This window comes from Hemitrygon akajei, chromosome 5, assembly GCF_048418815.1.
Source record: "Hemitrygon akajei chromosome 5, sHemAka1.3, whole genome shotgun sequence".
NCBI lineage: Eukaryota > Metazoa > Chordata > Chondrichthyes > Myliobatiformes > Dasyatidae > Hemitrygon > Hemitrygon akajei.
The window spans coordinates 182,671,590-182,692,698 of record NC_133128.1 but is presented as its reverse complement, the minus strand read 5'-3'; the positions used below and the strand labels follow the sequence as shown (position 1 = coordinate 182,692,698).

Sequence of the window (21,109 nt, the reverse complement as noted above, 5' to 3'; positions counted from 1 at the left end):
ACGTCATGAGGGCATGACTTTTGTTGCTGGGGGGAGAGTGTAAGGAGTTTCTTCTTTATGTTACTGCGTATGTTAATCAAAATGGCTTCTTTGTTACATTAAAAGTGAAAATGCTTCTGTGTTATATTAACTGGTGAGAGAGTGCTTTCTCTCACAGCTTGTTTAGGTTATAACTGCTGATAATGAGAATTGTATTCATTTGTTAACCAATGGGGATAGATGTTATTCTTTCTTGTGGATCTGTAAGCTAGAGTTGCGTGGGCTTTTGGGGAGTTGGAGGGGAGATGGAGAGGAAGACAGACGTGCTGGGAGTGCTCTGGTCGATCACTTCGGGTGGTCCCGAGCTACGAGTCGTGGGGTGGGAGCGGATCGCAGGGGAAGAAGGAAGGTCCCGAGCTCCAACTGTGTGTGCACGAAGAAACTGAACTTTAATAAGTCTGGCGCCTTTTTTTGTTTCCATTCATTCCTTTTTGTATTGTATCTTTATTAATCCTACTTGGTCTATGAGATTTATAAAGTGTAATTTGTAAAATGTACACTGTGTGCTGGCTGATGATTGATGTTTGAGGCCGTATCAGGTGGCATTGCACAGCAACCAACGCAACCGTGAGACAAGGTTGGGCGGGGGACAGGGTCTCCCCTAGATACGTACGAGCCGATATAGCTGAGCGTTACATAGAGTTGGAGCAAAACCTCCCAACTTTTGCATTCAATGCCATTAAAAAAAAAATGAAAACAAGCCCATATGTCTTTGTAACAATGTTATCTACCCGCATTGCAATACTCAAGTATCTATGAACTTGTATTTAAAAAGGTCCTCTTTCCTCAATACTCCAAGATTATGCCACTTATGGTGTATGAACTAGCCTCATTATACATAGCCTTGTATAAGACATCTGGGACACTCCACCTGCCATTTTTCAGTCCATATTCAGAAATGCATATCTCTTAGCCTAAGACTGGCTTCCACATTATCGACAGCGCATAACGCTTAGCTGAAGCCATCTGGAATACAGCTTTCAGTTTTGCTAAACTGCTTAAGAAGGATATTTTGCCTTAAAAGAGGAATGATGTTAATTCATCATAATAAATGGCTGTCAAAGTCAAACCCCACAAAATTGGCACTTGAAGGCTGTGTGTGATGCGATCGAGAATTTTAAATTCTGAAGCAAATGACAAGCTGGAGGGATTCAATAGATCAGACGAAGGAAAGCTGACAGTCAACTCAGCTTCCATTTCCTCTACAGATACTGCCTGGCCTACCTCGCTCCACCAGCAGCTTGCTTTCACTCCAGATTACAGTCTCCATTTAAAATATTGAAGCTTCCATAAAGCTAACTCAGTAAATGGCTTCAACTTTAATCTCGGAAAGGACAAAAGGGGACATAACCCTTTAAAATTCATTCAGAGGGGAAATTAGGGCAGACTTATTACATGCAAAGGATCTTACAAAACTGAAACACTTCCCAAAATAATTGGAACCATTAAGGAACAGAAATATATATTTTTGTTTGGTATTACTATCATAGCTGAAGTAGTAAAATGCAGAAATGGAGTTGTAATCTATAATTTATTCCATTAAATGTTATTTTCCTTTTTCTATTATTACTCCATAATTGTTTGCTTTATGAGTCTGAAAGATCCAAGTTTCATTTTTAAGAGAAAAATTATGTGAAACCAGAAAGAACAGGAGAGGTCTATTACAGTAGTTTATAGCCTAACCAATTTTCGACCTTATCCCCAGCTTTGCCTGAATATTGATTCTTCCAAGCAATTCAAAAGCTGATAAAATGTCCTCCACTTGCTTGGGTAGAGCAAAATGGATATAGAAATATACAAGACATCTACATTAATGTCCAAGCAATTGCTTCTTTTTCTACCAATGTAGGCATCCATCTTATTCACCAAGTGTTACATGGCTGCAGAGCTTACCATACACAAGATGCAGTGGAGTAGCTAGCAACAGAGAGCACTACTAACTTTGAACTATCAATCTTTTTAAAAGGTGAAGATATTTGGGCTTCCATTTAGCCAGCAGTTCCACTGAATTCATTGGGTATCAGCCACTTCAGAATATGAAAAGTCAGGACTGCTCAAGGCATGAGCTCCCACTCCATCTCTGGACTCACCAAGTTTGGCAATGGTGCAACATAAATTCAAGCAGAACCAGATTCTTAGTGCATCTATCCCCTCAGCTTTATGTCAGCATGGATGGACAGCAAGTTGTCAAAAGGCCCCAGGTTTTTCCTGGAGCAGAACCTCAGAATATGTCAGCTGAGGTCAAGATGAAACATATAACCTGTACCACTTCATAGAACACCGCTCAGGAAGAGTTTCAGCACAGGACATCCAGAGAACTGATAAAGCAGAGAGAGACTTAGCTAGACCAAGGTGAATGTATTAAAATTGCAAACATTGTATTGTTATAATGCTTACACAAGAATCTGAATTATTTAAGTAGGGAGTTTGTATTTCAAAAGGGACAAAATAGAATGAATAACAGAAACTTATTTTGTTCCAGTGACAGGTGGTCTTGGTTAAATTTCACTAACATTTAAATAGGAAATATAAATAACAGAATCAGAGTTCCACTGGTTCTAAAAATCTTATTCACAAAAACTGGAAGAAATGACCCAAACCTTCCTTGGACCTTCAGCTAATCTAACAAGTGATCAAGAGATCCTGCAGAAATTAATGGTGCAATTATCTTCACACGCCCTGAAGAATTCACCAGTATCAGAGATTTTATTTTGCTAACCTGTCAATATGAATACAGAGATTTGAAACCCCATCATTAACGTGATTAATAAATGTTCGCGTTGAGCAGTTTTGTACTGCCACTCTAACTTATTGTTACAACAGACCTGAATTCAATTCAGGTTTTGAGTTACTCATTAAGTTGGAGAAGTCTTCAATTTACTACAGTTTTTTCATTATTGTGTTTTTTTGTGTGTTCTTTGTGCTTATTGCGTTTTATATGCTGCATTGGTTCGAGAGGTAACAACCATTTTGTTTCCCTTTCCATTCATGTACCGAATAATAACAATAAACCCAATCTTGAAATACAACAATTACCTGGAAACAATGAATGAAACATTTTTATACAAGCATGAAACTAAAGTGATTCATCACCTAAATATTGGTACATTTGGAATTATAAATACATTGTGGAGAAGCAATGTGCAAATTGTATGCCATTGACCGACACTGTTGGTTCACATCCAAGACGTTCAGATGAAAAGTTGTGAAGACGAAGCTAAGATCAGGTATTACTATAACAGATAGCGAAGGGAAATTCAAGAGATGGATTTTTACCACTCTTCCCCGTGCCCTGTGATTTTGCTTTACCTTCCAAATCCTCCTTTTCAAAATGTGTTTCTGAATGCTGTATGTTCCCCTCTATCCACCACAGCCTCTTCATCGTTTCTCTGTCAAAATATAACAATTGGTTCCTTATTTGCAAAATTATCAAAGAGAACTATCATTTACCTAATATACATATTCAGAGATAAAATTTAAAGAATATTTACAGCTGTAATTATCAACTCCAATTCTTCACGGCTGTGGGTTCCCGCTCTCAGAGCTCACCAAGGGACCAAGCGTTTTTGACATTTCCACAAACCATCTGGAAGATATGCACCTTCGGAGTGTGGCCCCGTGGACGACCCAATTCCTCACCGCTGTCCCTGAATGAAGCCCCGGGAGATCGGAACATCGAGACAGCAGCGTACGCTGCTGTTGAAATAAGCGGCGCTGCAGACTGTAACACTGAAACTGTGGAAGGAGTGATGCCTCTCCTTCCCTCGTTAGTGACAGAAAGAGACTGGCTTGTCGAATTGTTGGGATGAAAAGTGGCTTCTCATGCACTCTAGATCGTGGCCTCTTTGGGGGCTTTGCTATTGCTTGTATGGCGCGAGGCAGGGGAGGCTGATGTTTTTGCTGAAGCTGGTGAGGGGAGGGAGGAGAGTAGATGCTTTGCTGTTGTTTGTGCATGGGGGGAAGGAGAGAGCTTTAGGGTTTTCACATTTTGCAGTCATTCATTTTTTGGGAGTTTTCTTCTGTTTTGTGGATATCTGCGGAGAGTAGGAATTTCAGGTTGTGTACTGTGTACATTCTCTGATATTAAATGGAACCACTTAAATATTTATAGGATTCAATAGCATTTGTATAATGTTCAGCCAGTACTATTTTCATTCCTAATTCAATCTCTATTCATTGATCCAATTTCTTTCCATGCAATAACCCCACCCACAGGTAATGCGATTTCTAATGGCCCAACTTTCTAACAGACTATAGTTCCTCTTGGTTCATTTCCCACCTTCAGTGATAGTCCAACCCCCCCCCAATCAAATGCAGTCCTCTGCTGATTTAACACCCATCCGTTGTATGATCTCCCAATACAGAATGACTTTAAACTGTCATGAACATTTTTGTTGTAACAGTAGTGTAATATTTAAAATATTACAAGTTATGGTAATATAAAAATAAATAACTGTGCAAAAAGAGAAGAAAAGGGCTAGGTAGCGTTCATGGGTTTGTGGCCCGTTCAGAAATCTGATGGCAGAGGGGAAGAAGTTGTTCCAAAAGCAATTCAGGCTCCTGTACCTCCTCCCTAATCGCAGAAATGAGAAGAGGACATGCCCTGGGTGGTGAGGAGCTTTCTTGAAGCATTGCCTTTTGAAGATGTCCTCGATGCTGGGGAGGCTAGTGCCCACGATGGATCTGGCTCTGTTTACAACCCTCTGCAGCGTTTTCTGATCCTGTACATTGCCGCCTCCATACCAGATGGTGATGCATCCAGTCAGAATGCTCTCCACCATGCATCTGTAGAAATTTGCTAGAGTCTTTGATAACATACCAATCTCCTCAAAATCCTAACGAAATATAGCCGCTCTCATGTCAGCTTCATAACTGAATCAATATGCTGGGCCCAGGATAGATCTTCAAAAGTGTTGACACCCAGGAACTTGAAACTGCTCACTCTTTCCACTGCTGACCTTTCTAAGAACTGGTGCATGTTCCCCAACTTCTCATTCCTAGAGTTCACAATCAATTCTTTGGTCTTACTGACACTACTCAATCAGCTGATCTATCACAGTCAAATTCAAGAAGAGGTCAACCCTCCCTGCTTCAGGAATAATCAGGAGCACAGGTGATGTACTTGGAGCATGGGACAGTGTATTGAACTGTAACATTGTGGCCATTACAGACACTTGGCTGTCACGAGGGCAAGAATGGCTGCTGGATGCTCTCGGGTTTAAGAGGTTTCACAGAGGACAGGGACGGAGGTAAAAGAAGTGAGAGAGTGGCATTGCTAATCAGGGATAGTATGACTATTGGGGGAAAAAAGGGGGCAGTCTTGGAAAGTTTATCTGCTGAGTCCTTTAGTCCCAGACTTTTAAAGTTTCCCACACAGGATTATCAATGGTCCAATTTAATATCAGAGAGCATAAACAATGTACAACCTGAAATCCTTGCTCTTTGAAGATATCCACAAAACAGAGGAGGAAAAAACCCCAAAGAATTAATGACAGAAAATGTTAGAATTCCAACGCTCCCTCCCACACGCAAACGGCAACAAAAGCATCAACCCTCCCCCCACTTGCTCCAGCAAAAGCATCAACCACCCAAGATGCAAGCAATAGCAAAGCCCCCAAGGACCATTACCTAGAACCCTTCAAAAACTATTGTCCACCCCAATACTTCCACATCTCAGACAGGCTCTCTCCCTCTCACTAGTGATGGAAGAGAAAGAGAGAGAGAAAGATGCAGCTAGAGGGAGACCAGCAGTTCACTGTTTCGATGCCTTGATAGTTTTCCTTTCAATGATGTGCCAATTACTATAACTAAGCACTTTTCTCACACTCTTTGGCAGGCAGGCTAAGATAATGGAGAGATTAGCATATTAAATTGGCACTCAAGATACTCTAGGCTCAAACATGTTATGAAAAATCGTGACATTAAAAATAATTCTGGTAATTATTTGCTTATGACTCATCAACATTATGTGCTGTGTCTTATGACATAGGCGACAATGACCTTTCCATGACCACGATTGTGGTCTGCGACTGCCTTCTTCTGGACAGCTTCTTTACAAGACGAGGGACCCCAGCCATTATCAATAGACTTTAGAAATTGTCTTCCTGGTATCAGTGGTCACATAACTAAGACTTGTGATATGCACCAGCTGTTTCAATAGCTTCATGCAACCCTGATCAGGAGGGCAAGCAGGTACTACACTTTGCCCAAGGGTGACCTGCAGACTAGCAGCCATAAACCTCCTTTGGTAGAGATGAATCGCCACACTGCCACCCACCCTGTGAGTATGAAACTTATTATTAGGATCCAAAGGGAATTTCTAGAATGCCCATGAGGTAGCTTTGTAGAGCAGCTCAATCTTGAGCCCACCAGGAGATCAGCCATTCTGGATTGGGTGATGTGCAATGATCCAGAATTGATTGGAGACCTTAAAAGTAAAAGAACCTGTAGGGGCAAGTGATAATAATTTTTTTTGAGAAGGAGAAGCTAAAGTCAGATGTATTAGTACTACAGTGAAGGGAGTAAAGGGAATTACAGAGGCATAAGATAGGAGTTGGCCAGAATTGATTGGAAAAGAACACTGGCAGGGATGATGGCAGAGTAGAAATGGCTGAAATTTCTGGATGCCATTTTGAAGGAACAGAATACATACATCCAAAAAAAAGGAAGTAATCTAAAGACAAAATGACCCAATCAGGGCTAAGAGAAGTCAAAGCCAACACAAAAGCCAAAGAAAGAACATAAAATAGAGCAAAATTTAGTGTGAAGTTAGAGGATTGGAAAGCTTTTAAAAACCAACAGAAGACATAAAAAGTCATTAAAGGTAAAGATGAAATACAAAAGTAAGCTAACCAATAGTATTACAGAGGACACCAAAAGCTTCTTCAGATAAATAAGGTGTAAAAGAGAGGCGAGAGTGGATATCAGACTGCCGGAAAGTGATGCTAGAGAGGTAGTAATGGGAGACAATGGAATAGCAGACAAACTGAATAAGTATTTTGCATCAATCTACATGATTGAAGATATTAGCATGAAGTGTATGAAGTTGTTATTACTAGGGAGAAGGTTCTTGGGATATTGAAAGGTCTGAAGGTAGATAAGTCACCTGGGCCAGATTGTGTACAGCTCAGGGTTCTGAAAGAGGTGGCTGAAGGGATTGTGGAGGCATTAGTAATGACTTTTCAAGAATCACTAGATTCTGGAATGGTTTCGGAAAAATGGAAAATTGAAAATGTCTCTCCAATCTTCAAGAAAGGAGAGTGGCAGAAAAAGGGGAAATTATAGGCCAGTTAGTCTTGACCTCAGTGGTTGGAAGATGCTAATGATGTTGTTTCAGGGTACTAGGAGGCACATGATAAAATAATCCATAGTCAGCATGGATTTCTCAAGAGAACATCTTGCCTGACAAAAGACGTAACAAGAAGGATGGACAAAGGAGAATTGGTTGATGTTGTGTATTTGGATTTTCAGAAGGCCTTTGACAAGGTGCCACACAGGAGGCTGCTTAACAACCTACAAGCCCATGGTATTACAGGGAAGGTCCTAACATGGATGGAACAGTAGTTGATTTGCAGGAGGCAAAGAGTGGGAATAAAGGGAGCCTTTTCTGGTTGGCTGCCGGTAACTAGTAGTCTTGCAGAGGGGTCTGTGTTGGGACCGATTCATTTTATGTTTCATGTTAATAATTTGGATGCTGAAATTGATGGCTTTGTTGCTAAGTTTTCAGATGTTATGAAGACAGGTGGAAGGAGTAGGTAATTTTAAGTACAGAGGCTACAGAAGGACATAAACGGATTGGGACAATGGGCAAAGAAATGGTAGATGATGGAATACAGTCTCAGGAAATGTATCATCCTGTGTTTTGGTAGCAGAAATAAAAGGGTTGACTATTTTCTCAGTGGAGAGAAAACACTAAAAATACTGAAATGCATAGAGACTTGAAAATCCTTGTGTGGGATTTCCTAAAGGTCAATTTGCAGGTCGAGTCTGTGGTGAGGAAAGCAAATACGATATTAGCATTCGTTTCAAGAGGACTAGAATATAAAAGTAAGGATATTATGCTGAGACTTTATAAGGCACAGGTGAGGCCTCACTTGGAGTATTGTGAGCAGTTTTGTGCCCCTTACCTTAGAAAGGATGTGCTGAAACTGTAAAGGGTTCAAAGGAGGCTCGTGAAAATGTTTCCAGATTTGAACAACTTGTCATATGAAAAGCATTTGATGGCTCTGGGCCTGTATTCACTAGAATTCAAAAGAATGAGTGGCGACCTCATTGAAACCTATCAAATGATGAAATGCCGCGATAAAGTCGATATTTCTTATGGTGGGAAAGAAAGACCAAAGGATACAACCTCAAAATAGAAGATTGTCATTTTAGAACAGAGATGGGGGGGGGGGGGGGGGGAGGAGTTCCTTTAGCCAGGGAGTAGTGAATCTGTGGAGTTCATTGTCACTGGCAGCTGTGGAGGCAAAGCCTTTATTTAAGGCAAAGATTGGTAGATTCTTGATTGGTCAGGGCATGAAGAGATACAGGGAGAACGCAGGAGATTAGGGACGACAGGAAATATGGATCAGCCATGAAGAAATTGCGGAGCAGTCTCAATGAGCCAAATGGACTAATTCTGCTCCTCTGTCATATGGTCTTGTCTATACTCAGTGACCAGTTTATTCAGTATCAGAGGGGAACCCAGTGTGGTCGTGCTGCTTCTACATCAAAGTTCAACGTGCTCTGCATTCAGATATGCTCCTCTGCACACCACTGTTGTAAGGAGAAGGTTCGAGTTACTACCACATTCCTGTCAGCTTGAACCACTCTGGTCATTCTTCTCTGACCACTCTCATTAACAAAGCATTTTTGCCCACAGAACTTAAACTCACTGGATCTTTTTTCTTGTTGTTTTGCAACCACTCTCTGTATACCCCAGAGACTGATACTCAAGCTACCTCATCTGGCACCAAACATTCCAAGGTCAAAGCCACTTAGAGACATTTCTTCCCCGTTTCTGAAGTTTGGTCTGAACAACAACTGAATCTCTTGACCATGTCTGCATGATTTTATGCAATGAGATGCTGCCACATGATTGGCTGATTAGATGTTTGCATTAACGAGCAGTTGGTCAAATGTACCTCAAAGTGGTGACTGAGTGCATTTCTGTAGGGTAAGGGTCGTCATGTTGAGTTCACAAACCAATTGTTCCTACTTCAATATAGAGTAGGACCAGGTAGTTAAGAATGCATATTCACGGGCATGAAAGCTAATTATTAATGTACTGTGTTAAAAAAAAAATAACCCAGGGATTGCAAATTCAAATGCCATGTGGTGGTATCCGTCAATCTCGAGAGACCATGGATCTGCGCCTGGAGTTTCCAGGGCGCAGGCCTGGGCAGGGTTGTATGGGAGACCGGCAGTTGCCCAAGCTGCAGGCCTTCCCCTCTCCACGCCACCGATGTTGTCCAAGGGAAGGGCACTAGGACCCATGCAGCTTGGCACCGGTGACATCACAGAGCAATGTGTTGTTAAGTGCCTTGCTCAAGGACACAAACACGCTGCCTCAGCTGAGGCTCGAACCAGTGACCTTCAGATTACTAGTCTGATGCCTTGCCCACTAGGCCACGCGCCAACACACAAATGCCATATGACCATCCAAATGGCTGTGAAACATCCTGCTGACATACTTTCATCTATGATGCACTTCTCCATCTTAGTCATTTTTTTCTTTTAAGCACTGTGCAATGCATTTCCCAAGCAGACTTAGCACAATTATAATGGCAATCCCAAAGGTAATCATCAAACGTGAATAAACTGGCAAAATATACAAATAACTTCATTAATTTACTGAAAATTAGTGTTCATTAGTATGTAATAAGCAGAGTTATGAAAAGAAAATAAATTCTTACAAACCAAATTTGACCAGCTAAAATGCAGTGAAGTGGAATTCAATTGCATTCATGACACGTAGCATATCAAATTTGTGCTTCCTGTCATAATTGCTATATGCAACAGCTGGAGGCATGGTTCTTCTTCAAACCAAGCTACACCTCCTGAAGGAAAGGAGCAATATAGTTAGCAGTTTCAAATGCTGCCTTTTCAGTCTACAGTGCTCATGGCTGAGGATACCATGACCTACAGGATATCAAAAGATACAGTGGAGTCTTTTACGTAGAATGGACCAGCTGGAAATACGGTCAGAGAAATGGAAGGTGGAGTTTAATCCAGGAAAGTGAGAGGTTTTGTGCATTTGACCTCCTGAAGTGCAAGTGATGCAGGACCCTTAAAAGGACTGATTTAGAGAGGGATTCGGGGGTGTATCCATAGTACCAGAGTAGTGAAGCAGGCAGAGAGCACACTTGTTTCATCACTCAGGCTCTTGTGTATAAAAGCTGGGAAGTCGTGTTGCAGCAGTATACAACATTGGTTAAGCTGCATCTGGAGTATTTTGTGCAGTTCTGGTTTAAAAAATTGCAGGAAGAATGTGGAAGCTTAGGAGAGAACATGGAAGTTTACCAGGATGTTGTCTGGATTAGAGAGGTTATACAGATTGGAACTGTTGGAGGCTAGGAGAGGCATAGAGTAGATATTATGTTTCTGAGGTGGAAGTGTCATATACTAGAAGGCATAATTTTAAGGAACTTCAAAGTGAAAGGTGAAATGTTTAAAACAGATGAGAAGTTTTTTTAAATACATACAGAGATTGGTACATGCCAAAAACATCAGTAAATTGGTTTATATCAACATATGTATCAATGTAGAGTGAAAAACTTGTGTTGCATACTGTCCATGCAGATCAATTGCTCATTGAGGTAGTACAAGGTAAAAACAGTAACAGAGTAAAACAATAATAAAGTGTTACAAAGTTCAATGATGGTGGACTGAGGTGCAAGGCAACGAGTTAGTCTGCGGAGTCAAGAGTCCATCTTATTGTACTGGGGAATCATTCAACAGAATTATAACCCAGGACAGAAGCTGTCTTTGAGCCTGGTGGTACTTGCTTTCAGGCTTCTGGCCGACGAGGGGTGTGGGTGAGGTGAGAAAATATCTGTGGTGGCCAGGACTTTTGATTATGCTGCTTTGGAGGCAATGAGAAGTGTAGAATTGTAGGTTTCCCTGATGTACTGAGATGCGTCCGTGACATTTTGTGGTCAGGGAAAGAGCAGTTTACATACCAAGCTGTGGTGCATCCAAATAGATAGATAGATAGATACTTTATCCATCCCCATGGGGAAATTCAACATTTTTTTTCCAATGTCCCATACACTTATTGTAGCAAAACTAATTACATACAATACTTCTCAGTAAAAATATGATATGCATCTAAAATCACCCTCTCAAAAAGCATTAAAAGGAAGGTGGTATCTGCCAGACCTGTTTGATCAGTGGGCCAACTGCATTGGGCCAAGGCTGTCTGGGAGGCTAGAGTTAATGCAAGTCGTGACCAGCCTCTTGAAGCAATTAATGGTGGATATCAGAGCCACTGGACAGATTCGGAACAAGAAGGCTGTGAGTGAACGGCTGATTTTGGGAGTGAAGGCAGTTTTTCCCCACTCAGGGTAAAATAGAGGCAAGACTGCGCAGGTGGGTGGCATCAGCCAGTAGAGTGCGAAAGGTTTAAAAAGGCAAGGAATCTTCAATGATACTAGATTCAGAGTGAGAAGGCTGCGAGTGAACAGCTGATTTCAGGAGCAAAGGCAGTTTTTAACCACTCGGGGTAAAAGAGAGGCAAGACTGTGCAGGTGCGTGACATCAGCCAGTAGAGAGCGAAAGGTTTAAAAAGAAGGCAGCCATATCCAGCGGGCAGCGGAGTGATAGGGCTTTGACTCAATGGGCTTGGGCGGTAATGATACGAGGCGAGGTAGGTCTACCCGTGTTATTTGTGGGAAGGAAGTAATGTGTGTGAGGCCGGTGTTCGGCGCTCGGTGTCGGATGTGGGAGGTCCTGGAGTCTCCCGGCCTCCCCGACGGCCTTATCTGTGCCAGGTGTGTCGAGCTGCAGCTCCTGAGAGAACGAGTTAGGGAACTGGAGATGCAGCTCGATGACCTTCGCCTGGTCAGGGTGAGCGAGGAGGTGATAGAAAGGAGTTATAGGCAGGTGGTCACACCAGGGCCACAGGAGAGAGACAAGCAGGTCACAGTCAGGTACTAGAGAGTACCCCTGTGGCTATAGCCCTTGACAATAAGTACTCCTGTTTGAGTCCTGTTTGGGGGGGGGGGAGGAGGAGACAGCCTACCTGGGGGAAGCGACAGTGGCTGTGCCTCTGGCACAGAGTCTGGCCCCGTGGCTCAGAAGGGTAGGGAAAGTAAGTAATGATAGGGGACACTAATGATAGGGGAAGTAATGATAGGGGACACTATAGTTAGTGGGTCAGACAGGAGATTCTGTAGACGAAGGAAAGAAACTCGGATGGTAGTTTGCCTCCCAGGTGCCAGGGTCCAGGATGTTTCAGATTGCGTCCAAGATATCCTGCAGTGGGAGGGAGAACAGCCAGAGGTCGTGGTACATATTGGTACCAGTGACGTAGGTAGGAAAAGGGAAAAGATCCTGAAAAAATGACTACAGGGAGTCAGGAAGGAAGTTGAGAAGCAGGACCGCAAAAGTAGTAATCTTGGGATTACTGCCTGTGCCATGCAACAGTGAGAATAGGAATAGAATGAGGTGGAGGATAAATGCATGGCTGTGGGATTGAAGCAGGGGGCAGGGATTCAGATTTCTGGATCATTGGGACCTCTTTGACCTCTTTTGAGGCAGGAGTGACCTGTACAAAAAGGAGGGGTTGCACTTGAATCCCAGGGGGACCAATATCCTGGCGGGGAGGTTTGCTAAGTCTACTATGGAGAGTTTAAACTAGAATTGTTGGGGGGGGGGGTGGGAACAGAACTGAAGAGACTGAGGAAGAGGCGGTTGGCTCACAAATAGAGAAAGCTTGTAGACAGTGAGAGGGAGTATAGGCAGGTGATAGGGAAGAGACGCGCTCAGACCAAAGGCTTGAGATGTGTCAATTTTAACGCAAGGAGTATTGTGAACAAAGCGGATGAGTTTAGAGTGTGGATCAGTACTTGGAGCTATGATGTGTGGCCATTACAGAGACTGGGATGGCTCAGGGACAGGAATGGTTACTTGAAGTGCCGGGTTTTAGATGTTTCAGAAAGGACAGGGAGGGAGGCAAAAGAAGTGGGGGTGTGGCACTGTTGAGAGATATTGTCACGGCTGCAGAAAAGGTGAACGCCATGGAGGGACTATCTACGGAGTCTCTGTGGGTGGAGATGAAGAACAGGAAGGTGTCAGTAAATTTACTGGGTGTTTTTTTTTAGGCCGCCCAATAGTAACAGGGACATCGAGCAGCAGATAGGGAAACAGATCCTGGAAAGGTGCAATAATAACAGAGTTGTCGTGATGGGAGATTTTAATTTCCCAAATATCGATTGGCATCTCCCTAGAGCAAGGGGTTTAGATGGGGTGGAGTTTGTTAGGTGTGTTCAGGAAGGTATCTGGACACAATATGTAGATAACCCTGCAAGAGGAGAGGCTGTACTTGATTTGGTATTGGGAAATGAACCTGATCTCTCAGTGGGAGAGCATTTTGGAGATAGTGATCATAATTCTATCTCCTTTACAATAGCATTAGAGAGAGATAGGAACAGACAAGTTAGAAAAGCATTTAATTGGAGTAAGGGGAATTATGAGGTTATCAGGCAGGAAATTGGAAGCTTAAATTGGAAACAGATGTTCTCAGGGAAAAGTACGGAAGAAATATAGCAAATGTTCAGGGGATATTTGTGTGAAGTTCTGCATTGGTATGTTCCAATGAGACAGAAGTCATGGTAGGATACGGGAACTGTGGTGTACAAAGGCTGTAATAAATCTAGTCAAGAAAAGTTTACAAAAGGTTCAGAGAACTAGGTAATGTTAGAGATCTAGAAGATTATAAGGCTAATAGGAAGCAGCTTAAGAAGGAAATTAGGAGAGCCAGAAGGGGCCATGAGAAGGCCTTGGCAGGCAGGATTAAGGAAAACCCCAAGGCATTCTACAAGTATGTGAAGAGCAAAAGGATAAGACGTGAAAGAATAGGACGTATCAAGTGTGACAGTGGGAAAGTGTGTATGGAACCGGAGGAAATAGCAGAGGTACTTGATGAAAACTTTACTTCAGTATTCACTATGGAAAAGGATCTTGGTGATTGTAGTGATGACTTGCAGCAGACTGAAAAGCTTGAGCATGTAGATATTAAGAAAGAGGATGTGCAGGAGCTTTTGGAAAGCATCAAGTTGGATAAGTCGCCGGGACCAGACGAAATGTACCCCAGGCTACGTGGGAGGCGAGGGAGGAGATTGCTGGGCCTCTGGCAATGATCTTTGCATCATCAGTGGAGACGGGAGAGGTTCCGAAGGATTGGAGGGTTGCGGATGTTGGTCCTTTATTCAAGAAAGGTAGTTTTGATAGCTCAGGAAATTATAGACCAGTGAGTCTTACCTCAGTGGTTGTTAAGTTGTTGGAGAAGATCCTGAGAGGCAGGATTTATGAACATTTGGTGAGGTATAATATGATTAGGAACAGTCAACATGGCTTGTTAAAGGCAGGTCTTGTCTTCCGAGCCTAATTGAATTTTTTCAGGATGTAACTAAACACATTGATGAAGGTAGAGCAGTAGATGTAGTGTACATGGATCACAGCATGGCATTTGATAAGGTATCCCATGCAAGGTTTATTGAGAAAGTAAGGAGGCATGGGATCCAAGGGGACATTGCTTTGTGGATCCAGAACTGGTTTGCCCACAGAAGGCAAAGAGTGGTTGCAGATGGGTCATATTCTGCATGAAGGTCAGTCACCAGTGGTGTGCCTCAGGGATCGGTCCTGGGACCCTTACTCTTCATGATTTTTTATAAAAGACCTGGATGAGGAAATGGAGGGATGGGTTAGTAAGTTTGCTGATGACACAAAGATTGGAGGTGTTATGGATAGTGTGGAGCGCTGTCAGAGGTTACAGAGGGACATTGATAGGATGCAAAACTGGGCTGAGAAGTGGCAGATGGAGTTCAACCAAGATAAGTGTGAAGTGGTTAATTTTGGTAGGTCAAATATGATAGCAGAATATAGTATTAATATGGTAAGACTCTTGGCAGTGTGGAGGATCAGAGGGATCTTGGGGTCTGAGTCCATAGGACACTCAAAGCAGCTGCACATGTTGACTCTGTGGTTAAGAAGGCATACAGTACATTGGCCTTCATCAATCATGGAATTGAATTTAGGAGCCGAGGGGTAATGTTGCAGTTATATAGGACCCTGGTCAGACCCCAGTTGGAGTACTCAATTCTGGTTGCCTCACTACAGGAAGGATGTGGAAGCCATAGAAAGGGTGCAGAGGAGATTTACAAGGATGTTGCCTGGATTGGGGAGCATGCCTTATGAAAACAGGTTGAGTGAACTCAGCCTTGTCTCCTTGGAGCGACAGAAGATGAGAGATGACCCAATAGAGGTGTATAAGATGATGAGAGGCATTGATTGTGTGGATAGTCAGAGGCTTTTTCCCAGGGCTGAAATGGTTGCCACAAGAGGACACAGCTTTAAGGTGCTGGGGAGTAGGTACAGAGGAGTTGTCAGGGGTAAGTTTTTTACTCAGAGAGTGGTGAGTGCGTGGAATGGGCTGCCAGCAACGGTGTTGGAGGCGGATACCATAGGGTCTTTTAAGAGACTTTTGGATAGGTACATGGAGCTTAGAAAAATAGAGGGCAATGGATAAGCCTAGTAATTTCTAAGGTAGGGACATGTTCATCACAACTTTGTGGGCCAATTGGCCTGTATTGTACTGTAGGTTTTCTATTTTTCTATGTTTCTTGTCATTAAAGCAAGTTACTTTGTTTTTTTTGGTACTGGGATGACAGCAGTCTTCTTAAAACAGGTAGGAATGTCAGACTGAAGCAGGGAGTTAAACACTTCTGCATGGACAGGGACACCATTTGGGCCAACTGCTTTCCACAGGTTCTCTCTCCAGAAGGTTGATCTTATAGCCCCAACAGTGACTGTGGGTTCAGCTACATTGCAGGCTGTTGGGTGGGGTGGAGGTGGCAATCCAATCCCCTTCTGTTCAAAACGTGCATGGAAAGCTTTCAGCTCATTGGAAGGGATGCACTATTGCCAGCCACAAGGTGTAGATCTCCCAGTTTTCCAGTTTGGGAACAGCTGTACCGGCAGGGAAAGTGGTGGAAGCTGATATGCTAACATTTAATCAAGCACGTGAGTAGACAGGGAATGCAGGGGTATGGATGATGTTTATGTAGATCAAACTAATTAAACCAGACATCATGGCTGGCATTAACGTTCTGCACTGAAGGCCCTGTTCCTGGGCTGTATTGTTCTACGACAGCCATATTTACATTAATTATTCACCAATTATTGTGAAACTAGGTCATTTCTCCTCCTGCTCCTCCACTTGCAGTTGTGAACAAAGACTCTTACAAAGCTGAAGTTGTACACAGGATGCAACAAACCATCTTGACCCATGCTACTGGAACACTACAGAACCCTTCCCGAATACTCGAGGAAATACAGTTCTTGTTTCAGTGATGTAAACACCATCTCAGCCCATCAGAGTCTGCACTTCGATTTTCCATGTGGCTTCCACTGTGTGCATGTTCCATACATGTGCACCTGTATCAGGACACAAGGCAATAGCAGATATCATTCCACACCTCCACCCCCCCCCCCCCCCACCACTTGAAAGCAAATTGTGCTGTAACCTACTGCAACATTAATGCATTACAGCTACAGACAGGAAGGCCATTCTGCAGAATGGCCACATACCCATCAGCTGAACGTTAAAGGGGTGGAGTTCCCTTCAGTTGGGGTTGACTCAGCTCAATATCAGCAAGACCAAGGAATTGATTGTGAACTACAGGAAGGGGGGCACGAACCAGTCATCATTGCAAGGTCAGCAGTGGAAAGGATGAGCAGCTTCACGTTCTGGGGAGTCAACGTCACAGAAGATCCATCCTGGGCACAACCCATTCATGCAAATACAAAGGCGTCACACAGAGCTTCTATATAGTGCCTTGAAGTATTCAGCCCCCAAATTATGTTCTCATTTTAACTGTCTCATTTTCTAAATTTAAAATATATTGGAGTACAATTTTTGAGCTAATCTACAAAACATAATGCATCAGGTTAAACCAAAAAAAATTCCAAAACTTGGCAACAATTTACAAAAAATTTAAAACTAATATTGTGGGGCTGAAAAAGCATTCAACCCCTTTGTAACTATGAAGCTAACTTGCCTCAGGTGCAAAATATTACCGGTACCTTACAAACTCACTCAATTATTGATGTAGAAAAACCAAGGACCACCTGTTTTCAGTGAATTCATAAGAATAAATGCCCCCTCTCTGTCAGGTCTAACAGCAGCATAAATTTTCAACAGACCAGACCAAAATTAAAACTAAAGAACATTCAAGACAATCAGAGAAATAATGGAGAAACGCGAGGCTGGGGAAGGGTACAAGCCATCTCAAAGCGCAGTTCAGTACATCGTGAAAAAAAAGGGTAAAATATCAACCACAGCCACACTGCCAAGGTCAGGCCGCCCTGCTAAACCTAGTCACCGCAGAAGAATGGCACTTCTGTGACACCGACAGTCACTCTGAGTGACTGTGGAGGTCAGTGGCTGCAACTGGAGATGAAGATCATGCCTCAACAATCTCAAAGGCCCTGCACAAAAAGAGCATTCATGGAAGAGCAGCAAGGAAGAAATCCTGGCATTAAAAAAAAACAGGCACATCTTTGCCCCCAAAGACTTTACAAAGTGTCACATAGAAGATACTGTAAAGATGTGGAAGGTTTTGTGATCAGATGAGATGGAAGTGAAACATTTTGGCCTCAACGCAAAGCAGTATATGTGGCATCTAATTCTGCGCATCACCCGGGTTATATCATCCCCACTGTACAGTATGGTGGAGGTGGCATCATACTACGGGGATGCTTTTCAGCAGCAGAGACTGGAAATCTGGTCAGGATTGATGGGAAGATGAATGCTGCTAAATACAGAGATCCTGGATAAAAACCCGCTAGCCTCTGCCAGAAAGCTTAATCTGGAGATGAAATTTGCTTCTCGACATGACAACAAGCCACAGCAACCATGGAGTGGCTTCAAATGAAGGAAACTGATGTCCTCAGCTGCCTCAGTCAGTGTCCTAACCCTAACCCGACTGAACATCTCCAGCAAAACCTCAAGACTGCTATCCACTGCCACTCCCTAACTAATCTGGTATACTTTAAACAATACTGCAAAGAGAAATGGGCAAATCTTGCTCCATCACATCGTGCAAAGCTAATACAGATTTATCTAAAAGACTACTGGCTGTAATAGCTGAGAGAGATGGTTCAGCTAAGTACTGAGCTTTTGGAATGCTACCATTTCAAGTTTTTGAATTTTTAATTTTAACATAAAGCCCAAAAATACAGGGAAAATTATAAAGCATGAAAAAGGAGCATGTGATTCACAAATAACAATTCTCAGTTAAATTGTTCAAAATCCCTGGTACAAGGGATAAACAAATAAATAATTCCTGCCATCAAGGATATCTTCACGAGTTGCTGCCTCAAGAAGGTGGCATTGATCATTCTCAGCATCAAGGAGACCTACTCCCCTCCCCAATGGCAGTAACAGGAGTCTGAAGACCCACACTCAACTTTGTAAGAACAGTCCTTTTCCTTGCCATCAGATTTCTGAATTGTTCATGAACACAACCTCTATTTGACTTTCACACTATTTGATTTGTAACTTACCATTTTTATGCCTTACACTGCACTGACGCCACAAAACAACAAATTTAATGACATACATTTGTGATAATAAACTCACTTCTGATTCAGGCATGTGGTACCCTATGTAACAGGAAGATCTACAATCCCCACAAAGCCCTTTCCTGGTCGCTGGCAAAACAGAATGAAATTTAAGCAGCCATCAATTCAGAGTGTGAATGACAAACATCTCCAAGTCCAGCCTGAATGAAGCACAATACAATCCTTTGAGCCCATGGTAACCTTGACAGATGCTAGCAATGTGGTTCACATCCCATTCAGGTGGTGTGGTTGTGACTTCCACATTCAGCAAACGCAAGTGAAGACATCCTAAATGAGCATTGTTCAGATTGGAGAATTCCTTTATCACACAGGAGCTTTGGCTGCCTATCGAAAACGCCTCACCTCATACATTTCCTACATTTCTGTGCTGTGCATCCTTCTCTGCATGTTCTCTACTCCATCAACCAACCGTGCTTTGGTTACATGAAACACATTTTCCCCATATTTATAACAGCAGGCAGAAGAAATCAATGAAGCTATATAGTTGTTTATCACAAAGTATCACTGGCAGAGCAGGAGCTGTTACTTCCTACTGATGAATACAAGTTCAACTGTACATTATGTATAACACCGAACTGATGTCAAATATACATTGGATAGTTATTAATGACATAAGCAACTCTGTACTCATTGGAAATCTTGAGCAATTCATGCGCAGCACATAGCGTAGTGCTTAGCACAATGCTTTACAATATCAGCACCCAGGGTTCAATTCCCACTGCGGTCTGTACGGAGTTCGTACTGCATGGTCCCCATGACCAAGCGGGTGTCCACTGGGTGCTCTGGTTTCCTCCTACATCCCATAAAGATGTACCACTTAGCAGGTTAATTGATGATTGTAAAATTGCCCAGTGATTAGGCTAGGATTAAATTGGGGGTCTGATGGGCAGCACAGCTCGAAGGGCGGAAGGGCCGACCGAGAACTGGATCTCAACAAATAAGTAAGTAAAATGCTAAGGATCTCAACATGTCCGACAACAGCTACAGTATGGATCAGAATAAACAGTCAAGATTTGGGTCCAAGACCCTTCATCAGCACTGGAAAGAATTGAGACAGGTGACAGAATAAAAGCTGGGTGGGGGGGTTGGGGTGAAAGAGTACAACCTGATAGGTGAGACAAAGTTAGAGGGAAGAGAGGTGAGTTGGAGGGGAGGGGGGGGGGGGGGAAGATGATGTGAGAAGCTGGGCATGCTAGATACAAGATATAAAAGGCTGGAGGAGGAGGGATCTAGTAGAACAGTGGGAAAAAAATGAAGGTGGTGGGGCACCAAGCCAGGTATGGACAGCTCGAGGGGGCAAGGGTGGTCAAGAAAAAGGTGTGAGGGCCACCAGAAAGAGAGGAAAATGAAAAGGGGAGAGGGAAACAGAGGAGGTGATTACCACAAAGTTTTTCAAAAGGGAGACAAAACTATCTGATTCAAATGCAAATATTAAATGCTTTGAGCTTCCTTTTGAATTTATTAAGCCACTCATTTTTTGGAATTGATGAAAATGTGTAAGGTGGTACTTAAGCTGACGTCTGGCCTGCCTGAAAATCATCACGAGATATCAAAGACCATGATAAAACTGAGCTTCCATTTTACACAGGGCTTTGCACAAAACCTGGAAGCCATCCTTTCCAGCATACAAGTGGTGATCAGCCACCATTTCAACACCTACAGACTTCTGACAGCAGTCCATAGCAACCAGGCAGCATTACCAATATCCAACTGTTGAGATGAAAGCTGGGTCTTCCGCCCACCAAGTTCAGCTCATTGCCAGTCATGCTCGCAAGGCTATTCTGGATCTCAGTATTGCTCAGGGCTTCAATACTGTCATGGCACTCTGACAATAGACAATCTACTTCCTGCAGATTACGAGGTCATCTGACTTCCCAAGCTGGAACACTCTTAGCCTTTATGTCCTCACCTCCTGCTCTTGGTTGGTATTAAAGAGACAAATTGTAAAGCCAAACATGCGGAGCACTCCAAAACCAGCTCAAAACTTTTTCCTGTATTTTCCTCATCTTCAAAATGAACTGCACTCTGTCCAACCCAACTCCCCCATCCAAACCAACTCACAATTGGATGATCTCCTGATTTTCTATGCAAAGAGCTGTGGAAGTTTGATACTGGCCTACTCTATAACCACACAAATTTTCAATTAAGGTGCTTCTGCATTGAATAGCTGCAGTGACTAACTCAGTTAGAAAGAGATGCATGATCTGCAGTTGGTGTTCCTAGA

The 21,109-nt window shown here is 42.9% G+C and overlaps 1 protein-coding gene across 1 annotated transcript in view; it reads right to left on the bottom strand.

Annotated features, from left to right (window-relative positions):
- LOC140728532 (sodium-driven chloride bicarbonate exchanger-like) overlaps positions 1–21,109 on the bottom strand; it is a 275,952-nt gene that overhangs the window by 230,421 nt on the left and 24,422 nt on the right. Inside the window, 1 exon segment of the mRNA XM_073047392.1 lies at positions 3,349–3,428. Within this exon segment, the coding sequence (XP_072903493.1) occupies positions 3,349–3,421 (73 nt within the window). The 5' untranslated portion in view covers positions 3,422–3,428.